General features: G+C 37.8%; 1 protein-coding gene across 6 annotated transcripts in view; it reads left to right on the plus strand.

Moving 5' to 3' along the window:
- The window catches only part of Ptprc (protein tyrosine phosphatase receptor type C), a 111,690-nt gene extending 100,716 nt beyond the window's left edge, over positions 1-10,974 (plus strand). For all 6 annotated transcript variants that reach the window (XM_085688167.2, XM_085688168.2, XM_085688169.2 and 3 more), the window contains 7 exons: positions 850-940; positions 2,577-2,710; positions 3,967-4,101; positions 5,457-5,579; positions 5,776-5,951; positions 7,999-8,134; positions 9,442-10,974. In XM_085688167.2, coding sequence (XP_085544293.2) covers positions 850-940; positions 2,577-2,710; positions 3,967-4,101; positions 5,457-5,579; positions 5,776-5,951; positions 7,999-8,134; positions 9,442-9,708 — 1,062 coding nt within the window. In that variant the 3' untranslated portion in view covers positions 9,709-10,974. The remainder of the gene's footprint in view (positions 1-849; positions 941-2,576; positions 2,711-3,966; positions 4,102-5,456; positions 5,580-5,775; positions 5,952-7,998; positions 8,135-9,441) is intronic.
- The last annotated feature ends 6,730 nt before the right edge of the window (positions 10,975-17,704 follow it).

Here is a 17,704-nt window from a genome sequence, read left to right on the forward strand (position 1 = left end):
GCAAATGGTACACATGTCAGGACTCTTCAATATCCCGAAGAACCCACTGCAATTTAGGTTTCACCATTGCAGCTCCACACCCAGATCACTCCAGAGTTCCATGTAGGGCATCTAACGTGGAATACACATTGAATGGCTTCAGTGGCTTTTGGAAGCTTATTGGAAAATTCTTTAACATCCACACCCTTGCATCTTGCATGCCTGAAAAATTAGTGTCACACGATAATGTCAGGTCCTTTGAGCAGCTGGAGATATAGCCTGAACCTCTTAGATAACAGCTGCAATGTCTCTGTATGACTCCATGGCTGAGATCTGGAAAATACTCCTCTAGGTAGCATAGCTGACATACACTGCTATGAAGGCTCTCTTTGTGTAAGCATCTCTTTTCAAATGACAGTTTTCCAAATGAGTTTGAATAGTTTTATCTTTGCTCTGTCTCCAAATGGATGGACTCTTACATCCTTTGGGTACCTTTCTTTTTGGAACCATACCTGTTCATTTAAAACAAGTTGCTATCGCATAGTGGATATGAATGAAAATCTGTATTTTGTGGTTTTGTCTGATGGAAGAACAAGCTATACTGCCTTGCGATCAGGCGTCTCTTAACTAAGAAGCAGATTCTATTGGGTACAAATGTCACGTTTCAGTCCCACTTCCACATCTCAAAGCTACTAAATATGTGAACAACACAAAAGAAAGTTTCAGTGTCCAATTTAAAAACTTTCACCCCTAGGGAGTAACATACATTTCATAGACGTCGATGAAGTCCTCATCTTTGGGTGATATGTAGGCTATAATAATTAAAGAAATATTTAGATTTTAAAGGACCATTGTTTTTGTTTTTCTTAGAGACTTCCTTCATACAGGAGCTGGAGGACACAGCACATTGGAAATCAAGACGAAAATAAAAAGAAAAACAGGAATTCTAATGTTGTTCCATGTATGTAGTTTACTTTCATATCTTGCATCAGATAAAGTTAAGCCGTGTTTGGACTTATTTAGTGTACAGCATACACTTGGTTGATGATCAATAAGAGGTTTGTGGGCTATCTGAAATTTAGTTTTAGCAGATTATATGAATCCCAATAATTTCAATGAACATCAGAAGATGAACAATATGTAGTGTGTTATCTACCTCTAACCCCCCCCACATATTTGATAAAAAAAATAAAACAGAAATAGGTTAGTTATAAGAAGATGAAGTCTCTGAGCTGGGACGGAAGAAAAAAAAATGATCACTCTCCTTTATTAGTTTTATTTTATCTTTAGTATATATCAGGGTAATCACCAAATAGCAGTGATTTTTAACACTCATCTGTTTTCTTTACCTCTGATATCTGAGAGGCTGAGAAAAGACGGAAATGTTCAATAAATTGTTGATCACTAAATTTCCCACACTGAACTAGAAATAATTTTTAAGCTTTAATTCTATTTAAGCTTATTGACGAGATCACACCTGGTACTGCTTTGGCTGCATCCAGCTGCCTATACCAAAATTAGCACAGGTGAAATATAAGCCAAGCTAATAAACAAGACAACCAGATAAATCAAATCAACATATGGCTGGCCTAGTTAATTTCTGTAGAAGTCCTTGTTAATACAGTTAAAATATGGAATCAATAATAATGTAGATAAGTATATAAGCTGGGTTTTTACTAATTTAAAATACTGAGTAGCAAGGGATACTTTAGTAGTAAATAAAGCTAAATAGTAATTAATCTAAAAAATGTTCTTAGGAGACATTGTTAATTTATTGTTAATTAAATGATTTTGAAAACAAAAATCTAAGATATCTAAGTTATAGTTACCAGAACAGTGATAGCCCACGCACAGCGAAAGTGTGCATATCAAACCCTGAATAATCAATTGGAGAATAATGAGGCTACTTCTCATGACTGTAGCACAATTAATAAAAACCCAGAGATGGAAATTGGGGTTCAACCTGAAGGTCAGAAAAGCAAAACAGCTAGCCACCAGCTCTTACTTCTACCTTAGTCCTAAATGGCATTCCTGCCTCCAGGAATCTCAGCATGAGACTGTGTGTGAGAGATGCCTCCTCCTCCTGCTTTATATTCCTCTCTAGTTCTGGTATTAAAGGCGTGCACCACTGCCACCTGGTTTCTGTGGCAAACTAGTGTGGCTACTGGGATTAAAGGTGTGTATCATCATTGCCTGGTCTGTAAGGCTGATCAGTGCGGCTGTTTTACTCTCTGAACTTCAGGCAAGCTTTATTTATTAAAATACAAACGAAATATCACTACATATGACCTGTGCTTTTATTACTGAAATCTTTTGGGGGTAGTTTCTTCTTCTTTAGACTTCTGAAACAAATTTTAATTATTAAGTATTGAATAACTTAATGATTAGACTTTTATTGACATTAAACTAGTACAATTAATTCCGCATTTCCTTTTCATTTCTATGAATCTGTCAGTCAGAAATTTGATTCCTTTTCATTTGAGTTTTTGATTGAGCCCCGGATTGTGTTCATGCCGAGAGCATTCTCTGTAGGTGATCTCTGTCCTCAGTCCCGCCTACATTTCTGGGAAGACTTGCTACTGTCTGTTTTTCCATAGATGACTTTAACAGGGTGCCACTGAAGCATGAGCTGGAGATGAGCAAAGAGAGTGAGCCCGAGTCCGAGGAGTCTTCTGATGAGGACAGTGACTCGGAGGAAACCAGCAAGTACATCAATGCATCGTTTGTAATGGTGGGTACCTACACTCCAGCAAATACATCAACACATCTTTTGTAATGATGGGTACCTACAATCTAGCAAGTACATCAATGCATCTTTTGTAATGGTGGGTACCTACACTCTAACAAGTACATCAATGCATCGTTTGTAATGGTGGGTACCTACACTCCAGCAAATACATTAATGTATCTTTTGTAATGGTGGGTACCTATATTCCAGCAAATACATCAATCTATCATTTTTAATGGTGGGTACCTACAGTCCAGCAAATACATCAATGCATCATTTGTAATGGTGGGTTCCTATACCAGCAAATACATCAATGCATCATTTGTAATGATGGGTACCTGCACTTCCAGACCAGAATCTGACCCTTTGAGATCATGTCAAATGTCTGTCATTAAAGCCATTTCTTAGGCAGTATTATACACAGCTGATGAGTTCAGAGTTAAGCACATATTCAGAGGCACAAAACTTTCACTTGGTGATACCATTTTAAACATATCAAACGAAGCAGAAGAGTTCAAATTTAGTCAGTTGATTTGGGATAAGGAAATGTTATTGCTTATTTTATATAAAACATAATGGCATACTAGTTTTAAAAATCAAATTAGAATAAATGTAACTATTTGAAGGCATTAGTTACCCAAATCAGCAAATCAAATTTGTAGGATGATACAGTGATAACTAACATTAGTTATTTATTATTGTTAGGCCCACCCTAGCATGGGGCTTATTAGTTTTGATAGTCACATGTCAGCATTTTGAAAGTCTCTCAGATGACTTGATTTCATCTACCTTTTTGGAAAACAGCAGCTAAACCAGAAAAACTAAATAAGGGATCTAGTGAAGTCTTAGTAAAATCTCAGTTGCATTTATTTCTTCCCCAGATCTTCCTGCGGCTGACACTTTTGTGGGGATTAAGGCTAACTATGCTGTGTTATATCACATCATGCCATGTCACAAGTTAAATAGGTGGATGACAGAATAATTTTAAAAGATTATGTTAATCCATCTTTACAATGAAATAACTAATGGAATAAAAATTTCAAAGAAAAATTATTTTTAGCATTGCAGGTTGTAACTGTAATTTCACATTAGTAGCTGTTTTATAAATAGATGCTGCATTTTTCCTGGACTTAAGAATCATAGCTTTCTATTAATGGCAATGATACCAAATCATCTATTTTTCAAAATTTGGTATCATTTGGTTTATGAGTCTGTTTTTGATGGCAGCACTAACCAGTTCCTACCTTTGTAATTTTTAGAGTTACTGGAAACCAGAACTGATGATCGCCACTCAGGGGCCACTTAAAGAGACTGTTGGTGACTTCTGGCAGATGGTGTTCCAAAGGAAGGTCAAGGTCATTGTGATGTTGACAGAGTTAACAAATGGAGGCCAGGTTTGTACTTTGGAGAACGCCATGTTAGAAAACCCTTAACCGCGTACGCCATTCTCCATTCTCGGATTCCTTGTTTATTGCTGTGTTCTCTACATTTTGATTTCTCTGTGATACAGTCCAGCACACTAGTGTTCCTGGGCCCATTGTCAGGTTGGCTCCATTATCTTCCGTGTGGGTTCTGACATTTTCTCCATCCCTGGACATGGGGAGGAGAGAACCTACATGGTGGAAGGCTATACCTTTGTATATTTGTCCTATATTTATATGGTAAAATCCCCTCTCTGCTCCTGACAAGTGCATTTTATGTGCAGAGCTTTTACTATCTGGCATCTTAATATACAAACATCCTTTGTTCCTAAATAATGCTCCTTTGCCCCTCCTAACCCCATTTTTCTAGAAAGACACAACCTTTTGAAATCTTCAGCTATATCCTTCCTTCTTTATTTCTACATGACATTATTGCCATAAAATTTTATAATTAGGGGTAAACACACCATGTACTTTTGCTTTTTACTTAAACCATGTGACATATGTTTGGTATTTTCTTAGAACCTGGAGACACTAATAAAATTCCCCAGTGATAGATCATATAATAGAATTTTAGTTCTGACATGTGGCGAGACTTATTTAGTAAAATCCTTATGAGCAGGCACCATGACCCATTACTGTCTCTGCCTTCATTTCCCCATTTTCTTTTACTTCTCTCCTCTACAGATCCTTTTTGCTGAGTCCCCTTTTCTCTATCTTCTCTGTCCCCGACTTTCATCCCTCACCCTCTCTGTTTCTCTCCAACTGCAGCTCCCTCTCTCCACCTTTGTCTTCTGTCAGTGGCCCTGTGCATCGTCAGCAATTATCGGATGGTAGTATGCAGAGACCTGTGGTTCTTTACTCTCCAGTTGGATCCTTTATTTAATTAGGTGCTTCTCATAGAGTTGGTCATCAAGATTCTGGGTGAAGTCTTTGAGCAACACAAACTCTGCTCTCAAGGATCAGTGGAGAATAGTGGGGCCCAAGTTGTTGGAAGAGTCCAGCTGATGTCAGGTCATTCTACAAAATTTTGAAGAGATTAGATAATCAGGCTTTCAAATGTGGGACAAATTCCCAAAACCTCTTCCAGAGATGATAAAGGTACCCTTCGATTACCTTAATCACTCCAAACCAAATACCGTTCAACGAAAGGATCTCCACTGTATTTAAAGTAGATTTTTGATTCGTATAAAGGTTTCAATTTTAGAAAACATTCATTTACAATTAATAAGAAAAGAGGTAAGAAGAGAAAAGTGGTTCTGGATGCTTTAGAGAGCAAACCCAAGACATGTGAAGAACCTGGTAAATCATGTTTCATTTCCATCCAGGAAGTCTGTGCTCAGTACTGGGGAGAAGGAAAGCAGACGTATGGAGACATGGAAGTGGTGACCAAAGACACCAGCAAATCCGCAGCCTACACTATCCGCGTGTTCGAACTGAGACATTCTAAGGTCTGTAAACACTTTTGAACATATTTACTTATGATGTAATTAGTCTAATGGCAAGCTTAATATTTTATGCCATCAAGGTTCTGGATAAAAACTGTAAGTTATCTGAATGAGGGCAACTGTGAAAAAATTCAACTGTCAAAGGATAAACTGGACTGAACTTCCTTTGCATTAATGTTCCCTTCACCTCTGATTGCAGAGGAAGGAGCCCAGAACGGTGTACCAGTACCAGTGCACCACATGGAATAGGGAAGAGCTTCCTTCAGAACCTAAGGAACTGGTGTCTATGATTCAGAACCTCAAACAGAAGCTTCCCAAGAGTTGCCCTGAAGGGATGAAGTATCACAAGCACGCACCAATCCTAGTCCACTGCAGGTAGGAGGGCTGACGGGATGTACTCTAAAGTTGGCAGACTTCTTTATTTCTATTGAATTCTATTCTCCTGGTAAGCAAACTGTGTGACTGGTGGAAATCCCCACGAAGCACTTCACTCTTGTGTCCATCACCTTCACTACACCTACAACAATAATATAAATGATGAAGGTTGTAAAAGCAGTTATTCTAGACTTGTAGCTGTTTAATATCATTTCATATACTCTTTGATTCTTCACTGCCTAGCCTTAGACCAGGAATGTTACATGTGGCCAATGAACAGGTGAATAAGAGAAATGCATGAATGGATTGGCTGATAGATTTCATTATGCATAGACTCAGGTGCATTGTGATAGTCTACTGGATATTACAGAACCTGAGATCTGAGTGATTTGTTTCCAGTAAACATAAATAGAAATTTCCTGTCCTAACTGCCCGGTCCCAGATAGCTGACTCAGAGGCTGAATATGAATTATAAATGCTCAGCCAATAGCTCAGGCTTATTACTAGCTACCTCTTACACTTATATTAGCTCATATTTTTATTTATGCCTTGCCACATGGCTCTTGGCTTGGTACCTCATTTTTTACACATCCTGCTTGCTGAGCAGTTGGCTGGTGTCTCCATCGACTCCACCCTCCCTTTTCCCATCATTCTCAGTTTGGCTTTCCTACCTAACTTTCTATCCAGCTATCGACCTGTCAGCTTTTTATTAACCAATGAGAGTAGTACATCTTTACAGTGTAGAGAAGCAATATTTCATAGCAAGAAAACATACTGTAAGCTAGTAACATTAAACATTGACAAAATTGTGTGTGTGTGTGTGTGTGTGTGTGTGTGTGTGTGTGTAGCCCATGTCAAGTATGAGGGGGATCAGAGAACAGCTATCAGAACCACTTTCCTTCAGTTACTTTGTGGGATTCAGTAATCAACTCAGGTGACCAGAACTGAATACAAGCACTTCTACCTACTGAGCCTTCTCACATAACCTTAATTTAAACACGAACTGAAGTATCAGTGCTTGGCAACTTGATATTAGAACTATTTCTGCCATGATTCTCAAGAACACTCATAATATTTAATTTCAATAGTTTTTTCTATGCAGACACTTAGTGTCTCCTATAGCAGAGAGCTACATAATCTCCTCAAGACATATTGACAGGATACATAATATGAAAACATTGTAGAAAAAATATTAAAATACTTGAGAAATTAAAAGCAATCCTAGCATAAGATTAATGCTGTAAATCTGACAAAATTCTTTTACAAGTTGTGAAAGTCCTGTTTATTGGAATCCCAGATGCAGGAACAAGCCCTCATTCATATACCTTTTTTGGGATTATTTGCAATTTTAAAGTGAAATTTATGTGGAAAGAAAACTGAAGGACAGAAGTTGAGGCGTCAGTGTATTGGTTGGGGTACCACTGTCCGTTTACTAGAGAGCTCTAACCAGAATACTTGCTGATGGCTTGAGGTCTGAGATGAAATTGTTTTACGTTTTCTACCCGTATTCATTCTTCTTCCTGTAGTTGGTAAATTACTCAGTTGCCTTGTTTTAGTGAGTAATTCTGTCAAGCATTGTTTCCCCACTGTTCTGGAAGTGAAACACTGTTGGAAGCAGTGAACAGAGAAGCCGAGAAGGGAGGCAATGCGGGCTGGGACTAAAATGCTTCTATGCTTCTTAAATCTTGGCTTCTTCTCTTATCAAATTGACTTTCTCATATTAGTTCTAACAACCCAAGACATTACTAAAAGTGGATTTAATGATACAAAGCACTGAACAGAAGAAAGTATATTTTTAATGTCAAATCTATGTCTCATGAAATCACAGAATCAGCAATGTCCCAGCCATGTAGTGGATAAGTCTGCCCTCAAATGCATTCATAGAAACCAATTTGGCCCTTAAAAAATTAGAGAAAGATGCCATTAGTAGACGTGAAATAAAAACATTCCCATCTCTCAGGGTGTATGTTAATAGCATTTTTTTTCTTTAAAATGTTGAATTATTTCCTTTTCTACTTTAAAAAAAATTCTCTTGTTCTTTTGGCAGAGATGGATCCCAGCAGACGGGGTTGTTTTGCGCTTTGTTCAATCTCTTGGAAAGTGCAGAAACAGAAGAAGTGGTTGATGTTTTCCAAGTGGTAAAATCTCTTCGCAAAGCACGGCTAGGGATGGTGGCCACCTATGTAAGTTGTCCAGTGACGTCGCTTTCCAGTCATCTCTGTTTCCCTGCAGGCACTTTGCCTTCTCCTCTCCTCTATTCACATTTTCATTCTCTTCTTTGTTTTTTTCTCTGTTTTCCCATTCATTCTTACATTCTAAACCACAATGAAGGATAATCTATATAAGTAAGATCTTATTAGAGTTTGTCAGCAATTCGTTTTGACTGGTTACATAGTTACATTCTAAAATGACCACCCCAGTGTTTATTTTTCCTTCCTTTAGTCGTTTACCAACTAGTCTTGTATAACAAACCAACCCCAAATTTAGACTTCAACAACATCACAGCATTTTAGAGATATTTTATTGATCTACTGAGTTCCCAGGGGTTAGCCAATGAGATCCAGGTTCATGTTTGCTGTCAGCTGATATATCCACTTAGGTCTTGCCAGCATAAAATAATCTCTGCTGCCAGTAAATTGTCAAGTGCCTGTCACTTACCTTTGACAACAGGAATGAGTAGCCAGTTGCTACGTGCAGAAGGCTAACTCAAGCTTACAAAGTGACAGAACATTAAGAGCATGGGCAGAAAGGGGTGCACCACCTCTTGAAGTCTAGGTCTAGAACTATCACGTTATGGCTTCCAACCAACACAATCCTGAGGCTAGCCCAGAATCAAGAGGCATGCAATTTGTACTGGGGAAAGTGTATACAATGGGAAGCAGTATCTATTACATGTATGTAATCAGTGTATCCTCTGGCTGCAATGGTAATCAGAGTTGAACTTGGCAATTCAGTAACTATTCTCAATATAATATCTCACTTAAATATACAAAGTTTTCATGTACATTGAGTTAACGCATATAGATTTTAAAAAGTATTTGAATACCCAAGAAGTATATCGGCTGTAAAGAAACTCAAAGGCAGGTAATATTAAATAACGAAATAATTATATTGACATAGAAAGTATACAAAGGTTAAAAGGGGAACTTTGTGGGAATTTGAGCAAGTGTCTTGAATAAAGCCATTCCTACTAGCATTCATAATTGACATGGGCACATTAGCTAGGAGTACAGGCACAAAAATGACATCATGGCAGAGGCTAGGACTCAGTCATCCCATGAGGTGTAGTGGGGAGAGCTTTCTATTTGGTGTTTTTCACCAGGTGCCCACCCCTCCTCTGATTCCACAGAATGGGAAGTCAGATAGCAAGTTCCTGGTAAAAACACAGGCGAAAATTTTCCGTCATCTAGACTTTTCAGAGGAGAGAGTTAGTGCTTGCTTGTTTCTTCCAGACATAAGAACATTTTTGATGTCTTTTTTTGTCCACCAGGAGCAATACCAGTTCCTCTATGATGTCATCGCCAGCACCTATCCTGCTCAGAATGGACAAGTGAAGAAAACCAGCAGCCAAGACAAAATTGAATTTCATAACGAAGTGGGTGAAGTCAAGCAGGATGCCAACTGTATCCATCCTGGCGGTGCTCTGAATAAAACCCAGGAAGGCAGCAGAGCTGTGGGCACTTCTGAGCCCACCAAGAGTACTGAGGAGCCAGAACATTCTGCCAATGGTCCTGCGAGCCCAACTCTGACTTCGTAGAAAAGGGCTCAAGTTGGACAATTCAATCTCAAATTAATTGTTTCCATTTTTCTAGAACGAGTGAAGGAAAATGGCTGAGCAGTGGTTCATGGAATCTGTGTCCGACTTTGCCACTGTAGAAAAATATTTAAGTTTCGTCAAAATGTTTTGTACAGTTTTATGCTTATTTTAAGGATGTATCTATCATTTAGCAAGAAAGTGTGTGTGTGTGTGTGTGTGTGTGTGTGTGTGTGTATGTGTGTGTTTTATGAGTGAGTGTGTATGGTTTGGGGTTTGTGTGAGAGGGTATGTGTGTGTGCATGTGTAAGTGTAAGTGACTATGTGTCAGCTAGATGATGATGATGATGATGATGATGAGAGAGAGAGAGACAGAGAGAGAGAAAGACAGAGAGAGAGAGCTTTCAAGCCATTCTAAATGCTCGTGAGAAACATTGCCATTTTCCCCTAAAGAAACTATACGTTTATATCAAGACTATTAATTTGCTTGAAGGATCCATTTTTTTTAAGACACCAAGAGAGTGTGTTGATGGTACTATAAGAATACCAATGTGTGCATTTCTGAAATGACCTCAAGATGTCCTCCTTGTTCTGTTGATGCTGTTGTAGTTTAGAACGCTATTTCTGAAGATACAGAAGAATACATAAAAGTGCTGAAAGTGCTGAGGGTGTGTACAGCTGCTGCAGGGAAGTTAACTAAATTAGCATTTGAGAATTCATGCTCCACATACTGTTATTTCGTCACTATCTGTTAAAGAATATTTAATCAAGCATAAAGATCTCAAGAGAGCCTAATATTGTATACATGTAGGAAATAGAACTTTGCAAATGGGTTGTTAATTACAAAACAAATGAAAATTATTACTCGATGCTCTTGATCATATGGTTATGACTGAACCTAAATAATTGTCTTGAAACAAATACAATGTATGTTTAAAAACACATAAAATAAAAACAGGAGCATGAAAACTTGTTTGCACTGATCATTTACTTATCAGACCTCATACATGTATCTTATGGAATTCAGTATTCCTGAGAAACAAGATAGAATATGCATTTTTCCCATGTTTAAGGGCATCTTTGACTTTCACTAAAGCGCATCTATTTTGAATTTTGTAAATGTTTAGTTTACTCTTACCTAGAAATAATATTGATAACCATAGTAAAATTTCAACTATTACCTTCCTTGTTTATATGAAGTTTGTTGCATGTTCATTTGTGAAATATGTATGTGCCTATTAAAATTTGTTTCATGCGATCAAAAAATAATGTTTTTTCTCTGGTCCCAATTCTTTAAAAATATCTGAAGTTTGCTTTATGCTAATTATATAGGTTCTAAGGTGTAAAGGCTCTTCAATAATAATTTTCTCATCCATAATGGAAACAGCTCCATTGGTGAGGCATGCAGCAGCTGAATAATCAAGTGTTACAACCTTTAACTTGGTTTGCTGTTCCTGGCCTGACTTGTCTGATTCCTCAGAGTGGCTCAGGTACACATCAGCCGTGTCTGTGCAGCTCATTTTATTTTGCGTTCAAATTATTTCATTAGTGAACCACACAAAACTATTTCTTAATCCATATACTTATACTTAAAACAGGAGAACCCCCTTGCTCCTCTTTCCAGAGGGGGAAAAGGGCAAAATTGACACAAAATTGACAGTGAAACCGTTTCTTCTTCAAAATGAGATTAGCTTTCTGGTTTTGTTCATTGCTGAGAAAAACAAAGAATGATCAATTTCAAGCATCAGAAGACAAAGTAGGTTTTGGCTTCTCTATCTAGTCCTTCAGACTTTCCTACCTCAGTCTCCCCCGTGGACGTTTCTGAGCTTTTCACTGGCCAATATCATGGAATTAGGCAGTTCTGATGCTGGAGACTGTTCAGGACATGAGGAGGCAGCTGTCTGTGTTTATGTGTGAGTGGCACAGAATACAAAGAGCAAAACTTCTACATCTTCAATGATACCTACTGGAGCACAGTTCTGCAACTGTTTACTTAATAATCCATTTGCAGCTGCATTTAAACCTGTGGTACTTTGAACGCTATGAAAACAGGGCTAGAAGGCTGATCTAAACTTTGCACAAGTGTCTGAGTTAGGCTTTCTACCGAATATGCAGAATATGCAGGACTCAAAAATGTGAAGTTCTGCAACTTATAAAATGTATTTAGGACTTCATCAAAGTATAAAATTATTAAAAAAATATTTAGAAGTAGGTTTGTTTCTTCAGAGACTTCAACTGCAGTCACCAAATATGGATATTGTGCTTAAAATGCACATTTCCTCTTGAAGCTATGCTTTAGAATACACAAAATAAGTACTTAGAAAATAGTGTCATAGCAGCTTATATTAATGTAAAAAGGCAGTTATGAGCAACTCTCTTTGTAGTTGCGATGGTGTGATCACAGAAGTGGTAAATAGTAACTCAGGGGCCAGTTGTTCTATGAGAATATACATCAAGTGAAAGAAGAAACTCATGCACTCGAGTGTGGAATTCTAAGTCTGATATTTAGCTGAAAAAAGAAATTTATGTGGGCAACAAAGTCATGTATTTGGCCATGGCTTATATTCGTAGGGAACATGAAAATGGCTTTCCTGAAGCTAATCCTCACTATACTAATGCTAAGACCTTCAAAGTAAAAAACAAAAACAACAACAGCAAAAGACCAAGTAAAAAGTTCTTGCTTAAAAAAAAACCCTCTAGTTCATTTTAGGACCATAATATTGAGAGTCCTGTTACAGTTTTTTTTTTTCTTAACAGAAGGAGAATGTTTTTTCTTCACTGTTTATTTATGGTGTCAGAATTCTTTGGGACTAAATGACTCATTCAGTAACCTTAAAATCTAGCACTACATAATGTTATATATAAGTGCCACATAAGTGGCTGTAGAAAGGAGATATACATTCTAATATATTCTCAAAAAGTTAGACTGTGATAAGTCGTTAGCCACAAAATGTCTTTGCAATATAATTTAAAAAATGTAAGCTTTTTTGGTTGAGTAAATGGCTCAGTAGTCAGAACGCTTGCTCACAAGTTTAAAGACTATATAGTTTATATCCCAAGCACACATGCTGAAAACCTAGTGGGTAAGTGATAGCAGGCAGCAATATGCCCAGGGCTAGAGGTTATAGAGAGGTGGATCCCAGGGAACAGAGGACCAGCCAGTCTAGCCAAAATGACAGAGACTGATTCAAAATGGTAAAGTAGAGGAGCAACTAAGAAAGATAGTCCTTTTACCAACCTCTGACCACCACACGTGTCCTTATAAATGAGTACACTCTTGTTCCCATGTATGCAAATACATGCACATGCACACACACATGCCACACAAACTCAACACATACCACAAGAAAATGCTCAGCTTGTGGTTGTAATTATAATACACAACTGACAAAGTTTTTGTATTCATTTCCCCCATTCCCTTTATAATATTGAATTTTTTATTGTGTCTGAGAGTTAACTAGCATAGATCTGAATTTTAATTATTTTATTCATCATAGAGATTTGTTACACAATGCAACATTATATCATGATACTCTAAATATGCAAGTGGTCATTTTCTCACTCTGAAGTCATTGAAACGGGCAACTTCGACAGATGTAAACACCAGTGACAACTAGTCTCAGATTGTACCTTTCTTTCTCTTATACCTAATTTACAGCTGGATTGATTTGACTTGACTGATATGAGATTTTCCTCCAAGAGAAGCATTCACATTTGGGCTATTTAATCTCCTGTTTTACGAAAACATATACACACAAAATCTTACAAATTTGACCTGAACAAAAAACATGCCTGTTTCATTTAAAAGCTTACAATTAACTTAAGAAAAAATTACATCTATCATCTTCAAATATAGTTCTTCTTGCTGAAAGGAATATCTTAAAATGAAAGCATTAGTTGAAAATAAAAAATAACTTGCAGGGTCAAGTGGATGGGGGTGGGTATGACTGTTCACTCTCTCCATATCACTTCAACACAGTTCTTGAAATTCTGGCTATATCAATAAGACAACAAAAGGAGATCAAGGGGATTCAAATTGGAAAAATAGAGGTCAAACTTTCAATATTTGAAGATGATGTAATAGTATATATAAGTAACCCCAAATCTCTAGCAGAGAGCTCCTACAGGTGATAAATATCTTCAGTGATGTGGCAGGATACAAGAGCAATTCAAAAAAATCAGTAGCCCTCCTATATACAAATGACAAAGAAGTTGAGAAAGAAATCAGAGAAATATTACCTTTCACAATAGCCACAAATAACATAAAATATATTGGGGTAACACTAACCAAAAAAGTGAAGGACCTATTTGACAAGATAAGAACTTTAAGTCTTTGTAGAAAAAAATTGAAGAAGATATCAGAAAATGGAAAGATCTCCCATGCTCTTGGATAGGTAGGATCAACATAGTAAAAATGACAATCCTACCAAAAGCAATCTATAGATTCAATGCAATCTCCATCAAAATTCCAACCCCATTCTTCACAGACCTTGAAAGAATAATAATCAGGTTCCTATGGAAACACAAAATCCCTATATAGCCAAAACAATCCTGGAACTTCCAAAGGCATCACCATCCCTAACACCAAGTTCTATTACAGAGCCACAGTAATCAAAACAGCTTGGCACTGACATAAAAACAGAGAGGTTGACCAGTGAAATCAAATCAAAGACCTGGATATAAATCTACATATCTGTGAACACCTGATTTTTGAAAAGGAGTTAAAATTATACAATAAAAAAAAGAAAGCATCTGCAACAAATGGTGCTGGCATAATTGGGTATCAACATGCAGAGGCATGAAAATAGATCCATATCTATCCCCACAAACAAAACTCAAGTCCAAATGGATTAATGACCTCAATATAAATCTGACCACACTGAATCTTATAGAAGAGAAAATGGGAAGTAGCCTTCAATGCATGGGCACAGGAGACCATTTCCTAAATATAATCTAGTAACAGAGACACTGAGAGCAACAATAAATAAACGGGGCCTCCTGCAACTGAGAAGCTTCTGTAAAGCAAAGGACACTGTTATTATGACAAAAAGGCAGCCTACTGAATGGGAGAAGATCTTCACCAACCCCGTACCAGACAAAGGATTAATCTCCAAAATATTTAAAGAATTCAAGAAATTAGACATCAAAATTCTAAATAACCAAATTAAAAAATGTGGTACAGAACTTAACAGAGAATTCTCAACAGAAGATCTCAAATGACCAAAAAAAAAAATACTTAAGGAAATGTTCAACATCCTTAGCCGTCAAGGAAATGCAAATCAAAACAACACTGAGATACCATCTTACACCTGTCAGAATGGCTAAGATAAAAACCATCAATGATAGCTTATGCTGGAGAGAATGTGGAATAAGGGGAACACTCATTCATTTTTGGTGGGAATTCAAACTTGTTCAACCAGTGTGGTGATTTCTCAGGAAATTGGGAATCAATCTACCTCAGGATCCAACAATAACACTCTTGGACATATACCCAAAAGATGCCCAGTCATACTACAAAAGCATTTGTTCAACTATGTTCATAGTAGTAGTATTTGTAATATCCAGAACCTGGAAACAACCTAGATGCCCTTCAACCAAAGAATGGATAGAGAAAATGTGACACATTTACACGTTAGAGTACTACTCAGCAGTAAGAAACAATGACATCTTGAATTTTGCATGTCAATGGATGGAATTAGAACACATTACCCTGAGTGAGGAAACTCATACCCAAAAATATGAATATGGTATTTACTCACTCATAAGTGGATACTAACTATAAACAAAGGATATCAAGCCTATAGTTCATGATCCTAGAGAAGGTTTATAATAAGGTGAATCCTAAGAAAAACAGATGTAGATCCACCTGGAAAGTTAAAATAGCCAAGATAGCTTTACAAAATTGGGAGCATGAGGCTGTAGGGAGAAGAGATGGTGGAAGGGGAAAGGAGGGGAGATGGGGAGGAGTGAGGAAAACTTGGGGGAATGGGATAGTTGAGATGGAGGAAGGACAGAAACAAGAGCAAAGAAAGAGATATCTTGATTGAGGAAACCATTATAGGGTTAGCAAGAAACCTGGCTCTAAGGAAATTTCTAAGAATTCACAAGTATAACTAAGCTAAGTAAGTTAAGACCCTAAGAAATAGAAAAGAGGGAGCCTGAACTTGACTTGCCCCATAGTCAGACTGATGAATATCTTAAATGTCACCATAGAACCTTCATCCAGCACCTGATGGAAACAGAGGCAGAGACCCGCATCGGAGCACTGGACTGAGCTCCCAAAGTCCAGTTGAAGAATGGATGGAATGAGAATATGTGCAAAGAGGTCTGTTTTCCAGATGGGAGCAGAGCCTTTCGACTCTTCAGTATCTGGCTGCTACATCACAGGCAGTCAGTGACCCGGCCAGCACCTGAGCCAGCTCTTCCTGGCACATGCTCTTCTTTCTTCAAAGAATCAATGCCTTGCCAATGAGGAGAATGACAACTTCAATTTATCTCCCTCCTCTTATTTATTTCACGATCAAAACAAAACCCTCTAATGGGCCCTCCATGAAGCTGTACAGAACAGTAAGTTTAGCTGAACTCATCCACAACACTGAAGTTATTGTACAAAAATAAACACACTCAGACATCATGGGAATTGTGTTCCCATAATGCATATAAACAAATACTGCTCCATCATTAAAGTGGGGATCAGGGAAGAAAGTATTTAAATTAATCACAAATGTCACCATTGCATTATCCCATGATTTGGACATCAGACATTGCTTTTCCTATTTAGAGCAGTGGTTCTCAGCCTTCCTAAAGCTGCCATTCTTTAATACAGTTCCTCCAACCATAAAATTATTTTCATTACTACTTCGTAACTGTAATTTTGCTACTGTTAGGATGCTAAGCAGGCATGACTAGGACTACCTCCGCACCCCTGCCTGTTTGCTCTGCCTCGCCCAACATGTCAGAAGCATGTTCACTGCCTCTGCTAGCCATGGTCACTGCCCCAGCTGCAGGAATGCAGCAGGTTTGTCACCATTAAGCAACTAGTAGCATGCTGCTCACAAAGCCCACTTAAGTGCAGGAACTCCCAAAAGAGCCGAGGCATTTGTGCTGCCAGCATAAGTTAGGAAGCCAGCTCTTAAAGGAGTCATACAATTTTTGCCACTAATACTGAGTCAGGAAGACTTTTCTATAGGAGCGGTGCCTCTGCCTCACGCCAGCAAACAGAGTCTATCTGAAAATATGTGGCGACTAGCAAGCTGTTTTTCAAGACAGGATTTCTCTGTGTAGCTCAGCTATGTTTTTAATGGTCATTTAGAGTTTACTGACATTTTAAAAAATTGTATGTGTGTGAATGGTTGGCATATATACACACACAAACATATGTACACACACATGTCTTAGTTAGAGCTTTATTGTTGTGAAGAGACACCATGACCATCCCAACTGTTAAAAACAAAACCATTTAATTAGAGCTGGCTTACAGTTTAGAGGTTTAATTCATTCTCATCATTACAGGAAGCATGGCAATACATGCAGACATGGTGCTGGAGAAGGAGCTGAGAGTTCTACATTTTGATCTGAAGGCAGGAAGAAATGAACTGGCTTGAGCTTTTGGGACCTCAAAGACTATCCCTGAGTGACACATTTCCTCCAACAAAGCCACACCTACTCCAACAAGGCCACACCTCCTAATAGTCCCACTCCCTATAGACCAAATTTTCAAACACATGCATATATGGGGGCCATTCCTATTCAAACCACCATAGTGACACATGTGTGCCTGGTGCTTGCAGAGGTCAGCTGAGGGCACAAGATCTACTAGAATTTGAATTAAGGATAGTTATGAGTTCTACGACGTGGGTGCTGGGGAGTGAACCTGGGTCTTCTGTAAGAGCAGCAAATTCTCTTAACTGTCATGCTTTTCAATTCAGCCCTATAAATATTATTCTTTGAAATGTATAAATTCTTATATAAAAGTAACACAGAAAAAAAAAGCTGCAAG

Source organism: Myodes glareolus, chromosome 5, assembly GCF_982192425.1.
Source record: "Myodes glareolus chromosome 5, mMyoGla1.1, whole genome shotgun sequence".
Taxonomy (NCBI): domain Eukaryota; kingdom Metazoa; phylum Chordata; class Mammalia; order Rodentia; family Cricetidae; genus Myodes; species Myodes glareolus.